Below are 24,881 nucleotides of genomic sequence, written 5' to 3' on the forward strand. Positions count from 1 at the left end.
CTTCAGAGCTTGATCCCTATAGAATTTTGGATTTGTCAGAAAAAAAGAGCATAGGTGGTTTATCAGGAAGTAAAAATCTTGGCCTTACCTGGATCCAGGGGCTGCTCAAAATCTTGACGTTTTCGTTAAACTTTTCCATCAAGTTAAGAAATTGCTGATCTTTATAATCAAAACGTTTATGGAAAATAATGGAGCAGATCACATTGCAGGGAGCACAGCCCAGGATGAAAGTGGGATCACAGGGTGAGGCTAAAGAATTAGAAACAACTTAAAATACTATTAAACTTCAGATATAAAATGCTTTGTATTTGTTAACAGATAATAGTAGTTTAGAAATTTTAAGCAACATCTTACCTACGAATTCCCTTAACAGCAAAAAAGAGTTCGTCATGCATAAAATCAATACAGCACTTTTACATTAATCCCGAGTTGACCATTACAACCTAGCTGGTTAAATAACGGTTGTTCAAATGATAAATTTACATTGCCAGCCTATTTGTCTTTTACTTTGGGGAAAAAAAAGACATTTTCTAAAAACCTAATAATTCAGGTTTCAGAGGGAATCACATCAGTCTGCAAAGTCTGTAGACAAGGCACTGAGATAGAAAGGGCAAGAATAGTTGAGGATTTTAAAGCTTTTTATATATAATGAATAGCTGAAAGAGTCATGTGTTGAACCAGTAGAGAGGAACTACAGAGACTGTGGGTGAATTCATGTATTCAAGGAAATAAATGTAAGAAGTAGAATGTGTTTTATGAGAAGGAAAACAAATGTAAATGAATAATATGCTTAACATAGATTAGTTTGCAAAAATTTAAATGAAAACTTTGTTGTTTGTTTTTGTTTATTGTTTGTTTGTTTTGAGATGGAGTTTCACTCTTGTTGCCCAAGCTGCAGTGGAACGGCACGATCTCAGCTCACCACAACCTCTGACTCCTGGGTTCAAGCAATTCTCCACCTCAGCTTCAGAGGTAGCTGGGACTACAGGCATGTGCCACCATGTCCGGCTAATTTTGTATTTTTAGTAGAGACGGGTTCCTCCATATTGGTCAGGCTGGTCTCGAAATGCCAACCTCAGGTGATACACCCACTTTGGTCTCCCCAAGTGTTGGGATTACAGCCATGAGCCACCACGCCTGGCCAAAAACTTTTATTTTAAATATAAATCCCAGGCAAGGCAAACAGGAAAGTGTAAATTGATACATGGAGTTTTTTTCTTCTGTAGCTTTTTAAAAATGAATTTTCTTATTTAGGAACTAAATGCCCACCATCTGTAGTCATCCTGCAAATTTAACTTATTTAATTTGATATTGATTAGGCCCAGCCTATCATTTAATAGCTAAATAAATTAAATTATAGGAAAGGTTTTCTTCTTTGGTGGAGGATCTCTGAAATAAAGTTGTTATAATCAAGTGATTGGTAAAGTTTATATTTTTAAAATTTTCTTTTGTTTTACTTTAAGTTCTAGGATACATGTGCAGAACGTGCAGGTTTGTTACATAGGTATACATGTGCCATGGTAGTTTGCTGCACCTATGAACCTGTCATCGAGGTTTTAAGCACCTCATGCATTAGGTATTTGTCCTAATGCTCTCTCTTTTCTGGCCTCCCATCCCCTGACAGGCCCCAGTGTGTGACGTACCCCTCCCTGTGTTCATGTGTTCTCATTGTTCAGCTCCCATTTATGAGTGTGAACTTGTGGTGTTTGGTTTTCTGTTCCTGTGTTAGTTTGCTGAGGATGATGATTTCCAGCTTCATCCATGTCCCTGCAAAAGACATGAACTCATCCTTTTTTATGGCCACATAGTATTCCATGGTGTATATGTGCCACATTTTCTTTATCCAGTCCATCATTGATGGGCATTTGGATTGGTTCCAAGTCTTTACTATTGTGAATGATGCCACAATAAACATACATGTGCATGTGTCATTAGAGTAGAAAGGTTTATAATCCCTTGGGCATATACCCAGTAATGGGATTTCTGTGTCAAATTGAATTTCTAGTTCTAGATCCTTGAGGAATCACCACACTGTCTTCCACAATGATTGAACTAATTTACATTCCTACCAACAGTGTAAAAGGGTTTGTTTCTCAACATTATCACCAACATCTGTTGTTGCCTGACTTACTAAGGATCATCATTCTAATTGGCATGAGATGGTATCTCATTGTAGTTTTGATTTGCATTCTGTAACGACCAGTGATGATAAGCTTTTTTTCATACATTTGTTGGCTCCATAAATGTCTTCTTTTGATAACTATCTTTTCATATCCTTTGTCCACTTTTTGATGGGGATATTTCTTTTTTTCTTGTAAGTTTGTTTAAGTTCCTTGTGGATGCTGGATATTAGCCCTTTGTCAGATGGATAGATTGCACATAATTTCTCCCATTCTGTAGGTTACCTGTTCACTCTGATGATAGTTTCTTCTGCTCTGCAGAAGCTCTTTAGTTTAATTAGATGCCATTTGTCAATTTTGGCTTTTGCTGCCATTGCTTTCGGTGTTTTAGTTACAAACTCTTTGCCCCTGCCTATGTCCTGAAAGGTATTGCCTAGGTTTTCTTCTGAGGTTTTTATGGTTTTAGGTTTTATGCTTAAGTTTTTAATCCATCTTGAGTTAATTTTTGTATAAGGTGTAAGGAAGGGGTCCAGCTTCTGTTTTCTGCATATGGCTAGCCAGTTTTCCCAACACCATTTATTAAATAGGGAATCTTTTCCCCATTGCTTGCTTTTGTCAGGTTTGTCAAAGATCAGATGATTGTGGATGTGTGGTGGTATTTCTGAGGCCTCTGTTCTGTTCCATTGACTATATATCTTTTTTGATATCAGTACCATGCTGTTTTGGTTACTGTAGCCTTGTAGTATTGTTTGAAGTCAGGTAGAAGGATGCCTCCAGCTTTGTTCTTTTTGCTTACAATTGTCTTGGCTATACAGGTTCTTTTTTGGCTTCATATGAAATTAAAAGTAGTCTTTTCTAGTTCTGTGAAGAAAGTCAGTGATAACTTGATAGGTATATCATTGAATCTATGAATTACTTTGGGCAGTATGGCCATTTTCACAATATTAATTCTTCCTATTCATGAGCATAGAAATTTTTTCCATTTGCATCATCTCTTTATTTCCTTGAGCTGTGGTTTGTAGTTCTCCTTGAAGAGGTCCTTCACATCCCTTGAAAATTGTATTCCTAGGCATTTCATTCTCTTTGTAGCAACTGTGAATGGGAGTTCACTCATGATTTGGCTCTCTACTTGTCTATTATTGGTGTATAGAAATGCTTGTGATTTTTGCACATTGATTTTGTATCCTGAGACTTTGCTGAAGTTGCTTATCAGCTTAAAGAGTTTTGGGGCTGATATGATGGGGTTTCTAAATATACAATCATGTCGCCTGCAAACAGAGAGAATTTTACTTCTTCTCTTCCCATTTGAATACCCTCTTGCCTGATTGCTCTGTTCAGAACCTCCAATACTATGTTGAATAGGAGTGGTGAGACAGGGCATCCTTGTCTTGTGCTGGTTTTCATAGGGAATGCTTCCAGGTTTTGCCCATTCAAAATGATATTGGCTATGGGTTTGTCATAAATAGCTCTTATCATTTTGAGATATTAAACTTTATATATTTTTTTATTTTTATTATACTTTAAGTTCTAGGGAACATGTGCATAACGTGCAGGTTTGTGACATATGTATACTTGTGCCATGTTGGTGTGCTGCACCCATCAACTCGTCAGCACCCATCAATTTATCATTTATATCATGTATAACTCCCCAATGCAATCCCTCCCCCCTCCCCCCTCCCCAAAATAGGCCCCAGTGTGTGATGTTCCCCTTCTCGAGTCCAAGTGATCTCATTGTTCAGTTCCCACCTATGAGTGAGAACGTGCAGTGTTTGGTTTTCTCTTCTTGTGATAGTTTGCTAAGAATGATGGTTTCCAGCTGCATCCATGTCCCTACAAAGGATGCAAACTCATCCTTTTTTATGGCTGCATAGTATTCCATGGTGTATATGTGCCACATTTTCTTAATCCAGTCTGTCACAGATGGACATTTAGGTTGATTCCAAGTCTTTGCTATTGTGAATAGTGCCGCAATAAACATACGTGTGCATGTGTCTTTATAGCAGCATGGTTTATAATCCTTTGGGTATATACCCAGTAGTGGGATGGTTGGGTCATATGGTACATCTAGTTCTAGATCCTTGAGGAATTGCCATACTGTTTTCCATAATGGTTGAACTAGTTTACAATCCCACCAACAGTGTAAAAGTGTTCCTATTTCTCCACATCCTCTCCAACACTTGTTGTTTCCTGATTTTTTAATGATTGCCGTTCTAACTGGTGTGAGATGGTATCTCATTGTGGTCTTGATTTGCATTTCTCTGATGGCGAGTGATGATGAGCATTTTTTCATGGTCTTTTTACATAATCCCATACTTCTTGCAGGCTTTGTTCATTTCTTTTTCTTCTTTTTTCTTTTGGTTTCTTTTCTCGCTTCATTTCATTCATTTGATCCTCAATCGCTGATACTCTTTCTTCCAGTTGATCGAGTCGGTTACTGAAGCTTGTGCATTTGTCACGTACTTCTCATGTCATGGTTTTCATCTCTGTCATTTCGTTTGTGACCTTCTCTGCATTAATTAGTCTAGCTGTCAATTCTTCCACTCTTTTTTCAAGATTTTTAGTTTCTTTGCACTGAGTACGTAATTCCTCCTTTAGCTCTGAGAAGTTTGATGGACTGAAGCCTTCTTCTCTCATCTCGTCAAAGTCATTCTCTGACCAGCTTTGATCCATTGCTGGCGATGGGCTCCGCTCCTTTGCAGGGGGAGATGTGCTCTTACTTTTTGAATTTCCAGCTTTTCTACCCTGCTTTTTCCCCATCTTGTGGTTTTATCTGTCTCTGGTCTTTGATGATGGTGACGTACTGATGGGGTTTTGGTATAGGTGTCTTCCTGTTTGATAGTTTTCATTCTGACAGTCAGGACCCTCAGCTATAGGTCTGTTGGAGATTGCTTGAGGTCCACTCCAGACCCTGTTTGCCTGGGTATCAGCAGCAGAGGTTGCAGAAGATTGAATATTGCTGAACAGCGAGTGTACCTGTCTGATTCTTACTTTGGAAGCTTCCTCTCAGGGGTGTACTCCACCCTGTGAGGTGTGGGGTGTCAGACTGCCCCTAGTGGGGGATGTCTCCCAGTGAGGCTACTCAGGGGTCAGGGACCCACTTGAGCAGGCAGTCTGTCCGTTCTCAGATCTCAACCTCCGTGTTGGGAAATCCACTGCTCTCTTCAAAGCTGTCAGACAGAGTCGTTCGCGTCTGCACAGGCCTCTGCTGCTTCCCCTGTTGTTGTTTAGCTGTGCCCTGTCCCCAGAGGTGGAATCTACAGAGACAGGCAGGTTTCCTTGAGCTGCTGTGAGCTCCACCCAGTTCGAGCTTCCCAGAGGCTTTGTTTACCTGCTTAAGCCTCAGCAATGGCAGGCGCCCCTCCCCCAGCCTCGCTGCTGCCTTGCTGTTAGATTGCCGCAGACTGCTGTGTTTGCAATAAGGGAGGCTCCGTGGGCGTGGGACCCTCCCGGCCAGGTGTGGGATATATTCTCCTGGTGTGCCAGTTTGCTTAAAGCGCAGTATTGGGGTGGGAGTTACCCAATTTTCCAGGTGTTGTGTGTCTCAGTTCCCCTGGCTAGGAAAAGGGATTCCCTTCCCCCTTGCGCTTCCCAGGTGAGGCAATGCCTCGCCCTGCTTCAGCTCTCGCTGGTCCGGCTGCAGCAGCTGACTAGCACCAATTGTCTGGCACTCCCCAGTGAGATGACCCCAGTACCTCAGTTGAAAATGCAGAAATCACCGGTCTTCTGTGTCGCTCGCACTGGGAGTTGGAGACTGGAGCTGTTCCTATTCGGCCATCTTGCTCCACCCCCTTAAACTTTATATTTAAGGAGCTCCCAAATTCACATCTATGGGCCCCTAAATAGTGACTTTATTCAACAGTACTCTGAATGGCCAGGCATCGAACAGCTGGAAATCTGTTAGTTTGTTGTGTTGATTCACAGATAAATCTGATTTTCAGTCTTTCACTTCATTTGGAAAACAGAATTTAAAAACAAAGTAATTTGGTATCAAGGCTGACAAACAGTTACATCGTATAACTTCATAGATGAGTAGAGATGGCAGTGGAAAAAAAATAATTACCACAAATTTCTAAGCCAAAATTTCATAAATATGGTGGGAAAAAGATAAGCAAAACTGAAACAGAGCCAAATTATACTTATGGAAAACAGATTACAGAGTTACTACTAATAATTAAAATCCAGTTAAATAAATCATTTTGTAAATTGACATTTGTGTATTTCACAGAATTATGCTACAGCATATATTTACTGAAAATATATAAATCAAGAGTAACAAGAAATAATTAATACTATTTTTAAAATAATACCATGTTTACAGAGAAATAATAATTGATGAGAACTGCTGTAAGATATGCCTAAGCAAGCATGGGCCTAAAAGAAATCCCAGACAAGTCAGTGAGGCTGACCATACAAACACAGTCCAATTAAATAAAAGCACATGCCATTTGGTTCATGCTACCTAGGGGTGTGATAGGGCCATTCCCACCATGTCCATTCTCTGGTGACATGATCTGGAATAGGTAATGGGAAAAACACTGCTCTTTAACTCTTTCAAAAAATGAACTCAAAATGTATATTCATGATTTCTTACTTGAAAGCAAAGAAGCAAAGTTCAGGAGAACATAGGATTAAATGAACCTTTTATACCCACAGTGTATGCACAATCATGCCTGTACACACACAGCACAAGTATGTGCAAATTCCCTTGGCTCTCAGCCTCAAACCCCCACTTCACATGAGCTAACAACCAGGACTCATAATGAAAGATATGGCCACCCCTGAAATGTTTCCAAGAATGTCAGTAGAGAAAATAGTAGTCCAGTAAGGTCAGTGATACAGAGTAGGTTCACCCACCGTTGGTTTTTCTCAATTCCTCCACAAGGCAGCGGGCTTCCTCTTGAACACGATCCTCAATGCTCCTCTTCCCCATCCCAAAATTCCGCAGTGTCATGAGGGAGAAACGCCGGATCTCCTTCCATTTCTTTCCATTGCTGAAAACGATTCCTAACAGGAAGACAAACAGAAACTAGTAGGGAGATCCCAGGCAAGAAAAAGGAAGCTGACACTGGGCAGCCATGTGGATGGGCCAAGCTCTGCATGAAAAGCTCTGCTAGTCTGTTTTCCATCCTCCCCATCCCCATGACCTATGCTGAAATAGGCACATGCACACCTACCAAATCCTCTGTTAGCTCTGTCAGCCAATGGAAAACTGTCCTCTTCCAGAAAACTCCTCTCCAAGATCAATCAGGGCTTCCTTCACCACTTGGTATCCATGCAGCACCACCATGCGTTCCAGGCCAAAATACAGAGTGAACACAGGGCCATAGACTTTTGAGAGCTAGGAAAGTAGATATAGATAACAGCAAATGAAGCAACTATTTCGTCCATTTACTAAGCCTCACTTAGAATGATATTTTCATTGTATTTGTATGCTTTTATTCAGCCACATAGGCTTCAGATATTTCTGAATTTTACATATAAACATGATGATGATTATAGTCGCCACTCAGATTGTCTGTGATGTTCAAGGCAATAGTCAGACAATTGCTGTACAGATTACAATTAATCCTCACATCAACATATTCAGCAGGTCTATTTACTCTATTTTAAACAAACAGCCGTGTGTGGTGGCTCACACCTGTAATTTCAACACTTTGGGAGGCTGAGGGATGTGGATCACAAGGTCAGGAGTTCAAGACCAGCCTGGCCAATGTGGTGAAACCTCTTCTCTACTGAAAATACAAAAATTAGCTAGGCATGGTGGCACATGCCTGTAATGCCAGCTACTTGGGGGCCTGAGGCAGGAGAATTGCTTGAACGGGAACCCGGGAGATGGAGGTTGCAGTGAGCTGAGATCACACCACTGCACTCTAGCCGGAGCTACAGAGCAAGACTCTGTCTCAAAAATTAAATAAATAAATAAATAAATAAATAAAAACTGAGCTCAGAGAATGACAAATTCATTTTCAGTGTACTACAGCTAATATACAGAAGACCCAAATTTGAAACTCCATTATTCAAACACTGATGCTTGATATGTTTATCAGCACCCTTGAGACCACCTTAAGAACAATACCCAGCTTCAAGAACTAACAATTTCCTGGTTTAATAGCCTTTTATGAATAGCATGCATCATAGCATTTATACTAAAAATATCTCTCTATGGACTCCACTTAGGACTCCCAAAAGCCCACATAGAGGCACCCATTGCCAGGTCAATAGTCCTCACAGCAGTACTCCTAAAATTAGGTGGCTATAGGATTATATGCATCACTTTAATCCCTAACCCCCAACAGAGTTTATAGCTTATTCCTCCCTCATACTATCCCTATGAGGAATAATCATAACAAGCTCCATTTGTCTGTGCCAAACTGATCTAAAATCACTCATTACTTACTCTTCCATAAGCCACATGGCACTTGTTATCATAGCTTTTCTCATTCAAACCTCCTGAAGTTTCAGCAGTGCAACTGCCCTAATAATTGTCCACAGACTAACCTCATCCCTATTATTCTGCCTTGCAAACTCAAACTACAAATGAGTTCACAGCCAAACCATACTACTAACACGGGACCTTCAAACACTTCTCTCCCTGATAGCCATGTGATGACTCCTAGCTAGTCTTGCCAACCATGCCCTGTCCCCTACCATCAATCTAGTAGGAGTCTTCATAACTATACCTAATTCTCTTGGTCTAATCATACCATCATGCTCATAAGATTTAATACACTAATCACAGTCCTTTACTCCTTGTATATGGTAATTATTACACAACAAGGAGTATTCACATATCATATTAACACTGTTAAACCATCTTTCACTCGAGAAAAAACCCTAATACTTACCCATCTTCTGACCCTCTTCCTACCATTTCTAAACCCTAAGGTCATTTTGGGGTTTATATATTGTAGCTATAGTTTAATTAAAACATTAGTTTGTGGACCTAATAATGGAAGCCTATAACTTCTTATCTAACACTTATCTGCCTTTGCTGGTCCTGAATCCACAGCTATTTCCTTTACAACAGGCATAAATTAATTCTTCAGAGAAGTTCAACTTTCATGGCTATTCTGAATAAAGCATATGGCTAGTATAGTAGAGGACTTAATAAAATCTAACAACAAACACGTCCCTTACCATTTACCTTCAGCCAAAATTTATAGCAAACGGCTATGAAATGAAGAAGAAACACAGCATTTCAAACTATTGACTTGTTATTTTGAATCTAACATGCAAAGACCCAAATCTTTCTCTACTCACAAAATACATGATTTCATTCCACTATTTCTGACACTGACAGACTGGAAAAGGCAACAAAAGCCTTTCAAAGTATTTTACTTTACAATGATCTCTTGTAACAATGTGCCTCAAGGGATATACTTTATTCAAAAAATACAGGTGAATTTACTTACCTTTTGCAAGCCACTGAAGGAGCATACTTACATTGCTTAAGGATTTGCTGACGTCCTTAATATCTATCTTTAGGATATTTCCAATCACTGGGAGAGGAGTGGGGCCAGGAGGGAGTTTTCCTCTCCCAGATCTCTGTCTCCAGAGTGAAAGGAGAAGCAAACAGGAGAGACAGAGCACAAGGACCACAAGAGAATCCATTGAAGCCTTCTCTTCTTGTTAAGACCAACATGAGCTTGCTCTCCAAGCCTTTTATAACACTCCATGCTAATTCAGTGTGTGACTCTTTGACGAATAAAGTGACCAATCACCTAGGTCCACTATAGGCTCCTTCTGAAAGGACTTTGACCCACTGATAGAGATAAAAATAAAATATCCTTTGATCTTGTTCTCCTTCGTTCCAGTGCCCACTCTGCACATTCCTGTTTCATTGTACTAGGTTGGAGCCTAGGTATTGGTAATAAAAAACAAATGTTAACCCAGATGGTTCCAATGCACCATCATGATTGAGAGCACTGAAGTAAATAATCTGATGCAAAAACAATTACTCAAAATTCTGAATTCTTAGATTAATAACCAGTTGGGAACTTATGGTATTGAGGGAAAGTGATGTATTCTATGTCTTGTATATTTAAAAAGTATGTCAATGCTATGCAAAGATTAGGAGACTTTGTTCTTTATAATGAAATCCTTTCAAATAGCATAACTTGTGTATCTTAAATAACCAAACATATATCAAGTAAATTAGCTTAGCAGATATAAACACCTTTACAATTAAACCTAATAAAAAAATACGTGAAGGCAGGAATTGTTACTTTTTATTTTTCAAATGGGAAAAGAGAGACCCTGGGAGGACAGGACACCTGTTGGTGCCACACAGCTCATAGCTGGCAGAACTGGGATCTGAGCTGAGGTCTTCTGATGCCCATCATGGTATATTATCTCTTACACCAGAGCTACCTTGAGAACAATTTTAGCAAAACAAAACAAACTTCTAAACATTAATTATTCCGAATATACACCACATTGATTCTGCTCATAAAACAGGCTTCACATTAAATAGAACTCCTTATTTGTCTCTAAGGAAAACAGCACCAGAGATGCTCTTGAAAAGAAGTAAGAGTTCTCCCGTCTCTGTCACTGCAGAGATGAAAAGCTCAGTGTAACCGAGGAAAGAATTTGGTGCTAAGGGTTTGAGAAACTAGGGCTTCTCTATCACCCAGTCACCTCCAGACATGGTTGCCTTCTATTGTTTTTGGTCTCTCATTTTCAGAAATAATGTAATAATGCACAGCAAGCAAAGGAAATTATGGACAGAACCACAGCTGTGGATGCAACAGAGGATGAGGGGTAGGAAAATCACTGAATGGATCCACAGTACATAACTACCACAAGGTATAGACCTTAACAGGACCTGGCATATTGAGTTGAGGGTCTAAATACAACTAGAAAGATACACTTTACTAGATCACTAATGACAATACTTATGCAAAGCCATTTTCTTTAAATATATCATCATAGTTGCGCTAAATTCCCTAGTGGGGTTATTTCCATTTCTTTTATTGAGAAAAATAAAGTTACGTTAAGACACAGTTGCACCATGCTTTACTGGTCATTTTTAACATGGATTCTAACAATTTACAGAGAATTGTTATGCCTCATGTCCCTTTGGAATCTCTCAGTTACCTTTGCTTACAATTAAATTGACCCATTTCAGGAATGAGGAAGCTGAGCCTTGAAGATTCAGTACCTTAGCTAGGAACATGGTGTCTACCTTAGCCAGCACCATGTTCCATGTCTTATGACACTAGAACCCATAAGCCCTGCATCTTGAAGGTTTCATTTCAAGCAAAACATTGAGTTCAATTGAGTCCATCAATATTTACTGATTGTGTACAATGATTCAGTATTTTGTGATTCAGTTTAGTAAATGATTTTCAAAATAAACATTAATTTCATCAATAATTGCAGCCCCAGTTGACTAGACTGAGAGGTCAGAAGAGTTTGGTTTTATAACCTTTAGTTCTTGGGTAAGTCAAAGGCCTTGGAAAGCCCTGTATACAGGACAAAGAAAAGCAATAACTTTGTCCCTGACTCATGTAACCTTAAACTCTAACAGAAATATACTACCTTATTTTGGGTAAAATAAGCTCAGTTGTTCTCTTTAGTATAATCATTTCATTCCTTCAGAGCTAGATGTCCCAGCTTGGCTCCTTCTTTCTACTGCTGAGTTGAAGCTCCCGCCTAGAACTTTCAGTTTATAGAAAGAAAGAATTATAGATAATTTGTAGACAGAAGGGATCTCTGAGATCAACTAAACATTGCTTTTTTTTTTTTTTTTTTTTTTTTTTTTTTTTTTTTTTTAGAAATGAGCAATTGTTGACTCAGTGAGACAAAGTATCACAATGCCTCAGTATAAGACTTTTTATTTATTTATTTATTTTGAGGCGGAGTCTCACTCTGTCGCCCAGGCTGGAGTGCAGTGGCACAATCTCGGCGCACTACAAGCTCTGCCTCCCGGGTTCTAACCATTCTCCTGCCTCAGCCTCCCGAGTAGCAGGGACTACAGGTGCCCGCCATGATGCTGGTCTAATTTTTTTTATTATTATACTTCATATTCTAGAGTACATGTGCACAACGTGTAGGTTGGTTACATATGTATACATGTGCCATGTTGGTGTGCTGCGCCCATTAATGCATCTTATATTAGGTATATCTCCTAATGCTATCCCTCACCCCTCCCTCCACCCCACAACAAGCCCCAGTGTGTGATGTTCCGCTTCCTGTGTCCAAGTGTTCTCATTGTTCAGTTCCCACCTTTGAGTGAGAACACACGGTGTTTGGTTTTCTGTTCTTGCCATAGTTTCCTGAGAATGATGGTTTCCAGCTGAATCCATGTCCCTACAAAGGACACAAACTCATCCCTTTTTATGGCTGCATAGTATTCCATGGTGTATAGGTGCCACATATTCTTAATCCAGTCTGTCATTGATGGACATTTGGGTTGGTTCCAAGTCTTTGCTATTGTGAATAGTGCTGCAATAAACATACGTGTGCATGTCTTTTTAGCAGCATGATATATAGTTCTTTGGGTATATACCCAGTAATGGGATGGCTGAGTCAAATGGTATTTCTAGTTCTAGATCCTTGAGGAATCGCCACACTGTCTTCCACAATGGTTGAACTAGTTTACCGTCCCACCAACAGTGTAAAAGTGTTCCTATTTCTCCGTATCCTCTCCAGCACCTGTTGTTTCCTGACTTTTTAATGATCGTCATTCTAACTGGTGTGAGATGGTATCTCATTGTGGTTTTGATTTGCATTTCTCTGATGGCTAGTGATGATGAGTATTTTTTCATGTGTCTGTTGGCTGCATAAATGTCTTCTTTTGGGAAGTGTCTGTTCATATTTTTTGCACACATTTTGATGGGGTTCTTTGGTTTTTTGTTGTAATTTTGTTTGAGTTCTTTGTAGGTTATGGATATTAGCCCTTTGTCAGATGAGTAGATTGCAAAAATTTTCTCCCATTCTGTAGGCTGCCTGTTCACTCCGATGGTGGTTTCTTTTGCTGTGCAGAAGCTCTTTAGTTTAATTAGATCCCATTTGTCAATTTTGGCTTTTGTTGCCATTGCTTTTGTTGTTTTAGACATGAAGTCCTTGCTCATGCCTGTGTCCTGAACGGTGTTGCCTAGGTTTTCTTTGAGGGCTTTTATGGTTTTAGGTCTAACATTTAAGTCTCTAATCCATCTTGAATTAATTTTTGTATAAAGTGTAAGGAAGGGATCCAGTTTCAGCTTTCTACTTATGGCTAGCTAGGTTTCCCAGCAGCATTTATTAAATAGGGAATCCTTTCCCCGTTTCTTGTTTTTGTCAGGTTTGTCAAAAATCAGATAGTTGTAAATGTGTGGTGTTATTTCTGAGGGCTCTCTTCTGTTCCATTGGTCTATATCTCTGTTTTGGTACCAGTAGCATGGTGTTTTGGTTACTGTAGCCTTGTAGTATAGTTTGAAGTCAGGTAGCGTGATGCCTCCAGCTTTGTTCTTTTGGCTTAGGATTGTCTTGGCAATGCAGGCTCTTTTTTGGTTCCATATGAACTTTAAAGTAGTTTTTTCCAATTCTGTGAAGAAAGTCATTGGTAGCTTAATGGGGATGGCATTGAATCTATAAATAACCTTGGGCAGTATGGCCATTTTCATGATATTCATTCTTCCTATCCATGAGCATGGAATGTTCTTCCATTTGTTTGTGTCCTCTTTTATTTCATTGAGCAGTGGTTTGTAGTTCTCCTTGAAGAGGTCCTTCATATCCCTTGTAAGTTGTATTCCTAGGTATTTTATCCTATTTGAAGCTATTGTGAATGGGAGTTCACTCATGATTTGGCTCTCTGTTTGTGTGTTATTGGTGTATAGGAATGCTTGTGATTTTTGCACATTGATTTTGTATCCTGAAACTTTGCTGAAACTGCTTATCAGCTTAAGGAGATTTTGGGCTGAGATGATGGGGTTTATTAAATATGCAATCAGGTCATTTGAAAACAGGGACAATTTGACTTCCTCTTTTCCTGATTGAATACCCTTTATTTCTTTCTCTTGCCTGATTGGCCTGGCAAGAATTTTCAACACTATGTTGTATAGGAATTGTGAGAGAGAGCATCCCTGTCTTGTGCCAGTTTTCAAGGGGAATGCTTCTAGTTTTTGCCCACTCAGTATGATATTGGTTGTGGGTTTGACATAAACAGCTCTTATTATTTTGAGATACGTTCCATCAATACCGAATTCATTGAGAGTTTTTAGCATGAAAGGCTGTTGAATTTTGTCAAAGGTCTTTTCTGCATCTATTGAGATAATCATGTGGTTTTTGTCTTTGGTTCTGTTTATATGCTGGATTACATTTATTGATTAGTGTATGTTGAACCAGCCTTGCATCCCAGGGATGAAGCCCACTTGATCATAGTGGATAAGCTTTTTGATGTGTTGCTGGATTCGGTTTGCCAGTATTTTGTTGAGGATTTTTTTTCATCGATTTTCATCAGGGATGTTGGTCTAAAATTCTCTTTTCTTGTTGTGTCTCTGCCAGGCTTTGGTATCAGGATGATGTTGGCCTCATAAAATGAGTTAGGGAGGATTCCTTCTTTTTCTATTGATTGGAATAATTTTGGAAGGAGTGGTACCAGCTCCTCCTTGTACCTCTGGTAGCATTCAGCTCCTTGTACCTCTGGTAGCATCTGGTCCTAGACATTTTTTGGTTGGTAGGCTATTAATTATTGCCTCAATTTCAGAGCCTGTTATTGGTCTATTCAGGGATTCACATTCTTCCTGGTTTAGTCTTGGGAGAGTGTGTGTGTCCAGGAATTTATCCATTTCTTCTAGGTTTTCTAGTTTATTTGCATAGAGGTGGTTATAGTATTCTCCTTTGGTAGTTTGTATTTCTTTGGGGTCACTGGTGATATCCCTTTATCATTTTTTATTGCATCTATTTGCTTCTTTTATCTTTTCTTCTATATTAGTCTTGCTAGCAGTCTATCAATTTTGTTGATCTTTTCAAAAAATCAGTTCCTGGATTCATTGATTTTTTGAAGGGATTTTTGTGTCTTTACCTCCTTCAGTTCTCCTCTCATCTTAGTTATTTTGCCTTCTGCTAGCTTTTGAATTTGTTTGACGTAGTTTCTGTAGTACTTTTAATTGTGATGTTAGGGAGTCAAATTTAGAACACTCCTGCTTTCTCTTGTGGGCATTTAGTGCTATAAATTTCCCTCTACACACTGCTTTAAATGTGTCCCAGAGATTCTGGTATGTTGTATCTTTGTTCTCATTGGTTTCAAAGGACATCTTTATTTCTGCCTTCATTTCGTTATGTACCCAGTTGTATTCAGTATGTATTCAGTATGGTATTCAGTATGGTATGAATACATACCTAGTATGTATTCAGGAGCAGGTTGTTCAGTTTCCATGTAGTTGAGTGGTTTTGATTGAGTTTCTTAGTCCTGAGATCTAGTTTGATTGCACTGTGGTCTGAGAGACAGTTTGTTATAATTTCTGTTCTTGTACATTTGCTGAGGAGTGCTTTACTTCCAATTATATGGTCAATTTTGGAATAAGTGTGATGTGGTGCTGAGAAGAATGTATATTCTGTTGATTTGGGGTGGAGAGTTCTGTAGATGTCTATTAGGTCTGCTTGCTGCAGAGATGAGTTCAATTCCTGGATATCCTTGTTAACTTTCTGTCTCGTTGATCTGTCTAATGTTGACAGTGGGGTGGTGAAGTCTCCCATTATTATTGTATGAGAGTCTAAGTCTCTTTGTAAGTCTGTAAGGACTTGCTTTATGAATCTGGGTGCTCCTGTATTGGGTGCATATATATTTAGGAGAGTTAGCTCTTCCTGTTGAATTGATCCCTTTACCATTATGTAATGGCCTTCTTTGTCTCTTTTGATCTTTGATGGTTTAAAGTCTGTTTTATCAGAGACGGAGATTGCAACTCATGCTTTTTTTTTTTTTTTTTTTTTTTTTTTGTTCTCCATTTGCTTGGTAGATCTTCCTCCATCCCTTTATTTTGAGCCTATGTATGTCTCTGCATGTGAGATGGGTCTCCTGAATACAGCAGACTGATGGGTCCTGATTCTTTATCCAGTTTGCCAGTCTGTGTCTTTTAATTGGACCATTTAGTCCATTTACATTTAAGGTTAATATTGTTATGTGTGAACTTGATCCTGCCATTTATCATATTAACTGGTTATTTTGCTCATTAGTTGATGCAGTTTCTTCCTAGCCTTGATGGTCTTTACATTTTGGCATGTTTTTGCAATGGCTGGTACCGGTTGTTCCTTTCCATGTTTAGTGCTTCCTTCAGGGTCTCTTGTAAGGCAGGCCTGGTGGTGACAAAATCTCTAAGCATTTGCTTATCTGTAAAGAATTTTATTTCTCCTTCACTTATGAAACTTAGTTTGCATGGATATGAAATCCTGGGTTTAAAATTCTTTTCTTTAAGAATGTTGAATATTGGCCCCCACTCTCTTCTGGCTTGTAGAGTTTCTGCTGAGAGATCTGCTTTTAGTCTGATGGGCTTCTCTTTGTGGGTAACCTGACCTTTCCCTCTGGCTGTCCTTAAGATTTTTTCCTTCATTTCAACTTTGGTGAATGTGGCAACTATGTGTCTTGGAGTTGCTCTTCTCGAGGAGTATCTTTGTGGCGTTCTCTGTATTTCCTGAATTTGAATGTTGGCCTGCCCTACTAGGTTGGGGAAGTTCTCCTGGATGATATCCTGAAGAGTGTTTTCCAACTTGGTTCCATTTTCCCCCTCACTTTCAGGCACCCCAATCAGACGTAGATTTGGTCTTTTTACATAATCCCATACTTCTTGCAGGCTTTGTTCATTTCTTTTTCTTCTTTTTTCTTTTGGTTTCTCTTCTCACTTCATTTCATTCATTTGATCCTCAATCGCTGATACTCTTTCTTCCAGTTGATCGAGTCGGTTACTGAAGCTTGTGCATTTGTCACGTATTTCTCATGTCATGGTTTTCATCTCTGTCAGTTCGTTCATGGCCTTCTCTGCATTAATTATTCTAGTTATCTATTCTTCCACTCTTTTTTCAAGATTTTTAGTTTCTTTGTGCTGGGTACGTAATTCCTCCTTTAGCTCTGAGAAGTTTGATGGACTGAAGCCTTCTTCTCTCATCTTGTCAAAGTCATTCTCCGTCCAGCTTTGATCCACTGCTGGTGATGAGCTTCATTCCTTTGCATGGGGAGATGAGCTCTTATTTTTTGAATTTCCAGCTTTTCTGCCCTGCTTCTTCCCCATCTTTGTGGTTTTATCTGCCTTGGTCTTTGATGATGGTGACGTACTGATGTGTTTTGGTGTGGGTGTCCTTCCTGTTTGTTAGTTTTCCTTTGAACAGCCAGGACCCTCAGCTGTAGGTCTGTTGGAGATTCCTTGAGATCCACTCCAGACCCTGTTTGCCTGGGTGTCAGCATCAGAGGCTGAAGAAGATAGAATATTGCTGAACAGTGAGTGTACCTGTCTGATTCTTGCTTTGGAAGCTTCCTCTCAGGGGTGTACTCCACCATGTGATGTGTGGGGTGTTGGTCTGCCCCTAGTAGGGGATGTCTCCCAGTTAGACTACTCAGGGGTCAGGGACCCACTTGAGCAGGCAGTCTGTCCTTCTCAGATCTCAACCTCCGTATTGGGAGATCCACTGCTCTCTTCAAAGGTATCAGACGGAGTCATTTGCGTCTGCAGAGGTTTCTGCTGCTTTTGTTGTTGTTGTTGTTGTTTAGCTGTGCCCTGTCTCCAGAAGTGGAGTCTACAGAGACAGGCAGGCCTCCTTGAGCTGCTGTGAGCTTCACCCAGTTCGAGCTTCCCAGCGACTTTGTTTACCTACTTAAGCCTCAGCAATGGCAGGCGCCCCTCCCCCAGCCTCACTACTGCCTTGCCATTAGATCTCAGACTGCTGTGCTAGCAACGAGGGAGGCTCCGTGGGCATGGGACCCTCCCGGCCAGGTGTGGGATGTAATCTCCTGCTGTGCCTGTTTGCTAAGACCCTTGGTAGAGTGCAGTATTGGGGTGGGAGTTACCTGATTTTCCGGGTGTTGTGTGTCTCAGTTCCCTTGGTTAGGAAAAGGGATTCCCTTCCCCCTTGTGCTTCCTAGGTGAGGCGATGCCTCGCCCTGCTTCAGCTCTGGCTGGTCGGGCTGCAGTAGCTGACCAGCACCAATTGTCCAGCACTCCCTAGTGAGATGAACCCAGTACCTCAGTTGAAAATGCAGAAATCACCTGTCTTCTGTGTCACTGGTGCTGGGAGCTGGAGACTGGAGCTGTTCCTATTCTGTCATCTTGCTCCGCCCCCCTCGTGCAGTTGTTTATAACTGCAATAAGGAAAATTTAAGCTTTGTTAAGATCCCATATCAACAGTGATTTATCAAACATGTTTACAGGGATTCTGACAATTTACAGAGAGTTTTCACACCCATCATAACCCTTTTGATTCTCTCAATTACCCTTGCCTATGGTAAAATTATTCCCACTTTAGCGATAAGGAAGCTGGGCCTTGGAGATTCAGTATTTTGTTCAAGGACACAGAGACTGAAGATGACAGGGCCGAGGCTGGAACCCTATCTCCTAACTCTTACATCATTCCCTCCAAACAAGAAATTCAGCCCACTGGAGACACCAACATTTACTTACCATGTACTATGAGGCAATATTTCATTACTCAGGATAATCAGTGACTTTCCAATACACATTAACCAACTCAGCAGTTGCAACACAGGTTGATTACGATTAGGGTGTGGTTTTGTAACCCTTAGAATTTGAGTCAGTCGAGGTTTTGGTGAATAATTTATCTGAGACAAAGAGAAACAGTTATTTTACTACTTGGCTCACATAGCTCTGAACTCTAAAAGAAGTACACTACTTTGTTTTAGATAAAATGATCTCAATGGCTCTCTTTAAAACAATCATTTTATTTCTTGAAAAATCAGTCTCTGTTCCTCCTTTCAGTTGAGACTTCTGCCTGGTCCTTCCAAAGAATGAAAGAAATATAGATAATTAGAGACAGAAGGGGTCTCAGAGATCCCCTAGCCTAATCCCTACTATATTATTAAAAATGAGGAATTGGTGAATAAGTGAGGTGAAGTGTTGCCAGTGCATCAGTACGTAATCTTCGTTTTTAGAATCCAGGTTTTAATTCCCAGTTCAGTGCTTCTCACATTGCAGAGATTTCCTATCATTGCCCAAATGGATGGTCAGGAGGGCATCTGGCTGAAGCCCTCCACAGTGACAGAGTAATGCAAACCTCAGCTTGAGTGGAATTGTGAATGCAAACAACTTCTTTCTAAATAAACCTTTTCAATGGAGTGTAATATACAAATAGAATGTTAGAAACATCCTAAATGTATATAAGTCAATGAACTATCATGAACTGAATATGTCTGTGTAATCAACACACAGGTCAAGAAAAATAATTCTGCCAGGACCCTAGAAGCCCCTTTATGTCTCCTCCTACCTTCCTCTCTCACCAGATAACTCCAGTACTCCAGTGTTATGCCATAGGTTAGTGTTGCCTGTTTGTGAACTTAATATTAATGGAATCATATTATGTATTTTTTAGTATCTAGTATTTTCTTTTTCTTTTCTTTTTCTTTTTTTTTTGAAACAGAATCTCACTCTTGTTGCCCAGGCTGGAGTGCAATGGCGCAATCTCAGCTCACTGCGACCTCCACCTCTTGGGTTCAAGTGGTTCTCCTACCTCAACCTCCCAAGTAGCTGGGATTACAAGTATGGCCACCATGCCCGGCTAATTTTATATTTTTAATAGAGATGGGGTTTCTCCATGCTGGTCAGGCTGGTCTCGAATTCCCGACGTCAGGTGATCTGCCCTCCTTGGCCTCCCAAAGTGCTGGAATTACAGGCATGAGCCACTGTGCCCGGCCAAGTATCTAGTATTTTCACTTTATTTTGCTTGTGAGATTCATTCTTGTTATCACAAATAGCAGTATGCAAGTTAGGGTTACTTTAGAGTGTTTTATTTTATAACAATTCCAAAATTTAGCTTTTCATTGTGTTGTTATGGACTTTTGAGTTGATTCTAGTTTGTGATTATTGTGAATAGTGCTGTTATTACTCTAATACATTGTTATCCCAGTGTAAGGATTTCTGTTGATGTAACTATGAGCATACTTGCTGGATGTGCATGTGTTCAGTTTTATTAATGACTGCCAAAGAATTATCCAAATGGTTTAATAAATTTACAATTGTACTGAGAGTGCCAGCTGCTTCTCTATCTTGCCAACACTTAGTGTATTGTCTTTTTTCATTTTAACCATTTTGATGTGTGTGTAATAATATCTTACTGTAGTTTTAATTTGCCTTTCTGTGAAGCTTCATGACGCTTTGGCAATTTCAATTTCCTTTAGTCCTGCTCTGGTCTTCATCATTTCTTTTCTTCTGCGGGGTTTGGGAAGGAAGGAAGGAAGGAAGGAAGGAAGGAAGGAAGGAAGGAAGGAAGGAAGGAAGGAAGGAAGGAAGGAAAGAAAAAAAAGAAAGAAAGAAAGAAAGAAAGAAAGAAAGAAAGAAAGAAAGAAAGAAAGAAAGAAAGAAAGAAAGAAAGAAAGAAAGAAAGAAAGAAAGAAAGAAAGAAAGAAAGAAAGAGAAAGAAAGGAAGACCTGAGACTGGGTAATCTGTAAAGAAAAGAGGTTTGCTTCGCTCACAGTTCTGGAGGCTGTCCAGGAAGCATGGCACCAGCATCTGCTTGGCTTCTGGGGAGGCCTCAGGAAGCTTGCAATCATGGTAGAGGGCAAAAGGAGGAGCTGGCATCTCACAGGGTGAGAATGAGAACAGAAGGAGGGTGGGGGTCTAGCAGAGGGATATCATTAGGAGAAATACCTAATGTAGATGATGGGTTGATGGATACAGCAAACCACCAGGGCATGTGTATACCTATGTAACACAACTGCACGTTCTGCACATGTAACTTAGAACATAAAGTATAATTTTTAAAAAATCAAAATACAACAAATGTTAGTGTGGATGTGGAGAAAAGGGAACACTTACACATAGTTGGTGAGAATATAAATTATTTCAGCCTCAGTGGAAAATAGTATAGAGATTTCTCAAAGAACTAAAAATAGAACTACTATTCAATCCGGCAATCTCACTACTGGATATATACCCAAAAGAAAATAAATACTTATATAAAAACATGCCTTCATTCATGTTCTTGCAACACTATTCACAATAGCAAAGTCAGGGACCCACTCTAAATGTCCATCAATGGTTGTTCAGATAAAGAAAATGTGGTATATTTACACCATGGAGTACCACACAGTCATAAAAACAGAAGAATGAAATTATGTTTTTTGCAGCAACATGGAAGGAGTTGGAGGCCGTTATCTTATGTGAACTAACTCAGAAACAGGAAATCAAATATCACATGGTCTCACTTATAAGTGGGAGCTAAACAATGGGTACATGTGGACATAAAGATGGAAATCATAGACACTGGGGACTCCAAAAGTGTGGAGGATGGATTGCGGGGCAAGGGTTGGTGAATTACCTATTGGATGTAATGTTCCTCATTTGGGTAATGGGTGCACTAGAAGCCCAGTCCCCACCAGTACACAACATACCCATGTAAGAAATATGAGCGTGTATACCCTGACTGTATAATACAACAACATTTTTAAAAACTAACCTGTGGGATGATACTGGATACCTTATGAGAGGGTGTGGCAGTAGAAAGAATGAGAATGCCTTAGTAACAAAATTCTTTTTTATGCCTTGTTTGTAGGTTATATAAATATGTTCACTTTATGTTAACGCATTGAGCTGTGCATTTAGAATATGTGCATCTTTTCCTATGTATATTATATTTCAACGAAAAAGCTTATATGAAAACAAAATGTTCTGCAGAAGTAATATTTGAAGCAGTAACGACTGAGAATTTCCCAAAATTAAGAACAGACAGCAAACCAGATTCAAGGACCTCAAAGAACACCAAGTAGGTTAGGTACCCAAAAGTCTACACCTAGGCACATCATATTTAAATGAAGAAAATAAAGACTAAGTGAAAATCTTGAAAGAAGCCAAGGGAAGAAAACATCCTAGCTATCTAGGAATGAGAATAAAAATTACATCCAACATCTCTTAAAAGTTCATGCAAATAAGAAGAGAGTGAAGCAAAATATTTAAAGTGTTGAAAAGCATTCTCACTCATTTTGCTTTCTGTATCCAGAAAACATCCTTTTTAACTGAAGGAGAAATGAGGACTATCACTCACAGAGAGTTGAGAAAATTTGTCTTTAGTTCCTGCCTTGCAAGAAATGGTAAAAGAATTTCCTCAGAAAGAAGAAAATGATACAAGTCAAATACATAAGGAAAAAAACAATGTTAGAGAAGGAGTAATTGATGGCAACATAAAACTTTTATTTTTCTTTTTTCAATTATTCTGACACATAGTAGTTTGTTCAAAATAATAGTGACAACAATATATTTGGTAATTGTACCTTATGGATAGGTAAAATGAATGGCAGTGATGATATAAGGAACTGGAGGGAGGAATTAGGGACACTTTGTTACAGGTAGATGCAGTACTCATGAAGCAGTGTAGTCTTATTAGAAAGTGAACTTGAATTAATTACAAATACAAATTGCAAACTATAGGGAAATTCCTAAAGTAAATATTGAAATATAATGTGTTAAGAAGAGGAAATTAAATTATATAAAATGCTCATTTAAAACCACAGGAGGCAGAACAAGAATTGATGACAGAAACAGAAAAAAGAACAAGGGCAATGAGTAGAAAACAGCAACAAATATGCGGTAGATATAATCCCACTATATCAAAATCACTTTAAACATAACTAAATACACCAACTAAAAGACACAAACTATCAGAGTGGATAAAAAACAAGGTCCAACTGTATGTATGATACCAAAAGCTTGTTCTGTGAGGATAAATTTAACAAAACTCTAGCCAGTTTCACCAAGAGAAAAAAGAGAAGACACATTTTTAAAATGTCAGAATTAAAACAGGGACCATCACTACTGATACCTTAGACATTAAAAGGATAACAAAGATATATTACAGGCAACTCTCTGCCCACAAACATGGTAATTTAGAAGAAATAGATTAATTTCTTAAAGACACAATCTTCCAAAACTCAGGAAAGAGGAAATAGTAATCTGATTAAGTCTTTATTTACTAACTTAATTGAATCAATCATTAATAACTTCCAAAAAAGAAAGTACAAGCCTTAATTATGTTCGCTCTTGAATTCCTCCAAACATTAAAGGAAAAATTTATACCAATTCTCTTTAATCTCTTCCAGAAAATAGTAGCAGAAAAAATATTTCTAACTCATCCTATGAGAGCAGCATTAACCTAACAGCGAAACTAGGCAAGGATATTAATAAAAAGGAACACTACTGACAAATATACCTAATGAAAATAGATGCCAAAAATTTCAACGAAATACTAACAAACTGCATTCTGCAATACATAAAATAATTATATTTCTAATCAATAGGATTTATTCCAGGTACGCAAGGCTGGTTCAACATTCTAAAATCAACTAATGTGCTCCATCACATGATCTTGCTAAAGAAGATAAATCAACATGATCAAATTAACAGTTGTAGAAAAGTCTTTGACAAAATCCAACACTAATACATCATAAATTCTCTCTGGCAAAGTAAACATAGAAGAGAAACCTTCTCAATTTGATAAAGAGCATCTACAAAAATCTTATAACTAATATTATTATTAATGGTAAGAGACGAAACTTTCTCGCTATGAACAAGAACAAGGTAAGATGTTTCCTCTCACTACTCCTATTCAACATCATACTAGAAATCCTAACTAATGCAATAAGAAAAAGAAACAAGATACACCAATAGGGAAGGAAGAGCTAAAACTGTCATTGTTTGCAGATCACATGATTATCTATGTAGAAAATACCCCCAAATTAAATCTCTAAAAAAATCAAAAGGAAATAAGAAAAACAAAAAACTCTTGAGACTAACAGGCAATTATAGTAAGGTTGCAGGATGCAAGGTTACTATGCAGCAGTCAATTACTTTCTCATATACTAGCAATGAACAATTGTAGGTTGAAACTAAAAACAAAGTATCATTTATATCAGCTGCAAAATATATGACATAACTAGGTGTAAGTCTGTCACAATATGAAGAAGATTACAGAGGAAAGCAACAAAACTCAATGAAAGAAACCAAAATATCTAAATAAATGCAGATATTCTAGGTTCATGAAGTCTCATTATTGTCAGTTGCTGTCTAATCTATAGACACAATGCCATTACAATCAATATCATGCAACTTCTTTTCTAGATATTGACAACCTGATTACAAAGCTTGTGTGGTGAGAACACAAATCCAGAATAGCCACTATTGAAGAACAAAGCCAGAAGATTGACCCTACTTGACCCAATTTAAAAACATTTTTTAATTATGCAAAGTATATTTTATTATTGTTATTTTATTTGTATACATTTATGGAATTTATGTGCAGGTTTTTTTTTTTTACATATGCAGATTGTTTAGTGGCAAAGTCAGGACTATAGGGTATTCATCATCCAAATAATGTACATTGTACCCATTAACTGATAACTCATTATCCTTCCCCCTGTCACTCTTCATCTTTCTGAGTCTCCATTATCTATCATTCTGCTCTCTAAAGTCCATGTGAACACATTTTTAAGCTCCCACATATGAGGTGAAAATGCAGTATTGTCTTTCTGTGCCTGGTTTATTCCACTTACAACTTCCAGTTATATTAAGATCACTGCAAATGACATGATTTCAGGTTTTTTTATGGCTGAATAGTATTTCATTTTGCAT

At 38.7% G+C, this 24,881-nt stretch overlaps 1 protein-coding gene and 1 pseudogene across 1 annotated transcript in view; one reads left to right on the forward strand and one right to left on the reverse strand.

Moving 5' to 3' along the window:
* The window catches only part of LOC104665355 (cytochrome P450 2C9-like), a 51,549-nt gene extending 41,768 nt beyond the window's left edge, over nt 1–9,781 (reverse strand). The window contains 5 exon segments of the mRNA XM_030940959.1: nt 89–249; nt 6,975–7,124; nt 7,295–7,328; nt 7,330–7,458; nt 9,564–9,781. Coding sequence (XP_030796819.1) covers nt 89–249; nt 6,975–7,124; nt 7,295–7,328; nt 7,330–7,458; nt 9,564–9,731 — 642 coding nt within the window. The 5' untranslated portion in view covers nt 9,732–9,781.
* LOC115900313 overlaps nt 1–24,881 on the forward strand; it is a 113,107-nt pseudogene that overhangs the window by 61,076 nt on the left and 27,150 nt on the right.

This window comes from Rhinopithecus roxellana, chromosome 11 (assembly GCF_007565055.1).
Source record: "Rhinopithecus roxellana isolate Shanxi Qingling chromosome 11, ASM756505v1, whole genome shotgun sequence".
NCBI lineage: Eukaryota > Metazoa > Chordata > Mammalia > Primates > Cercopithecidae > Rhinopithecus > Rhinopithecus roxellana.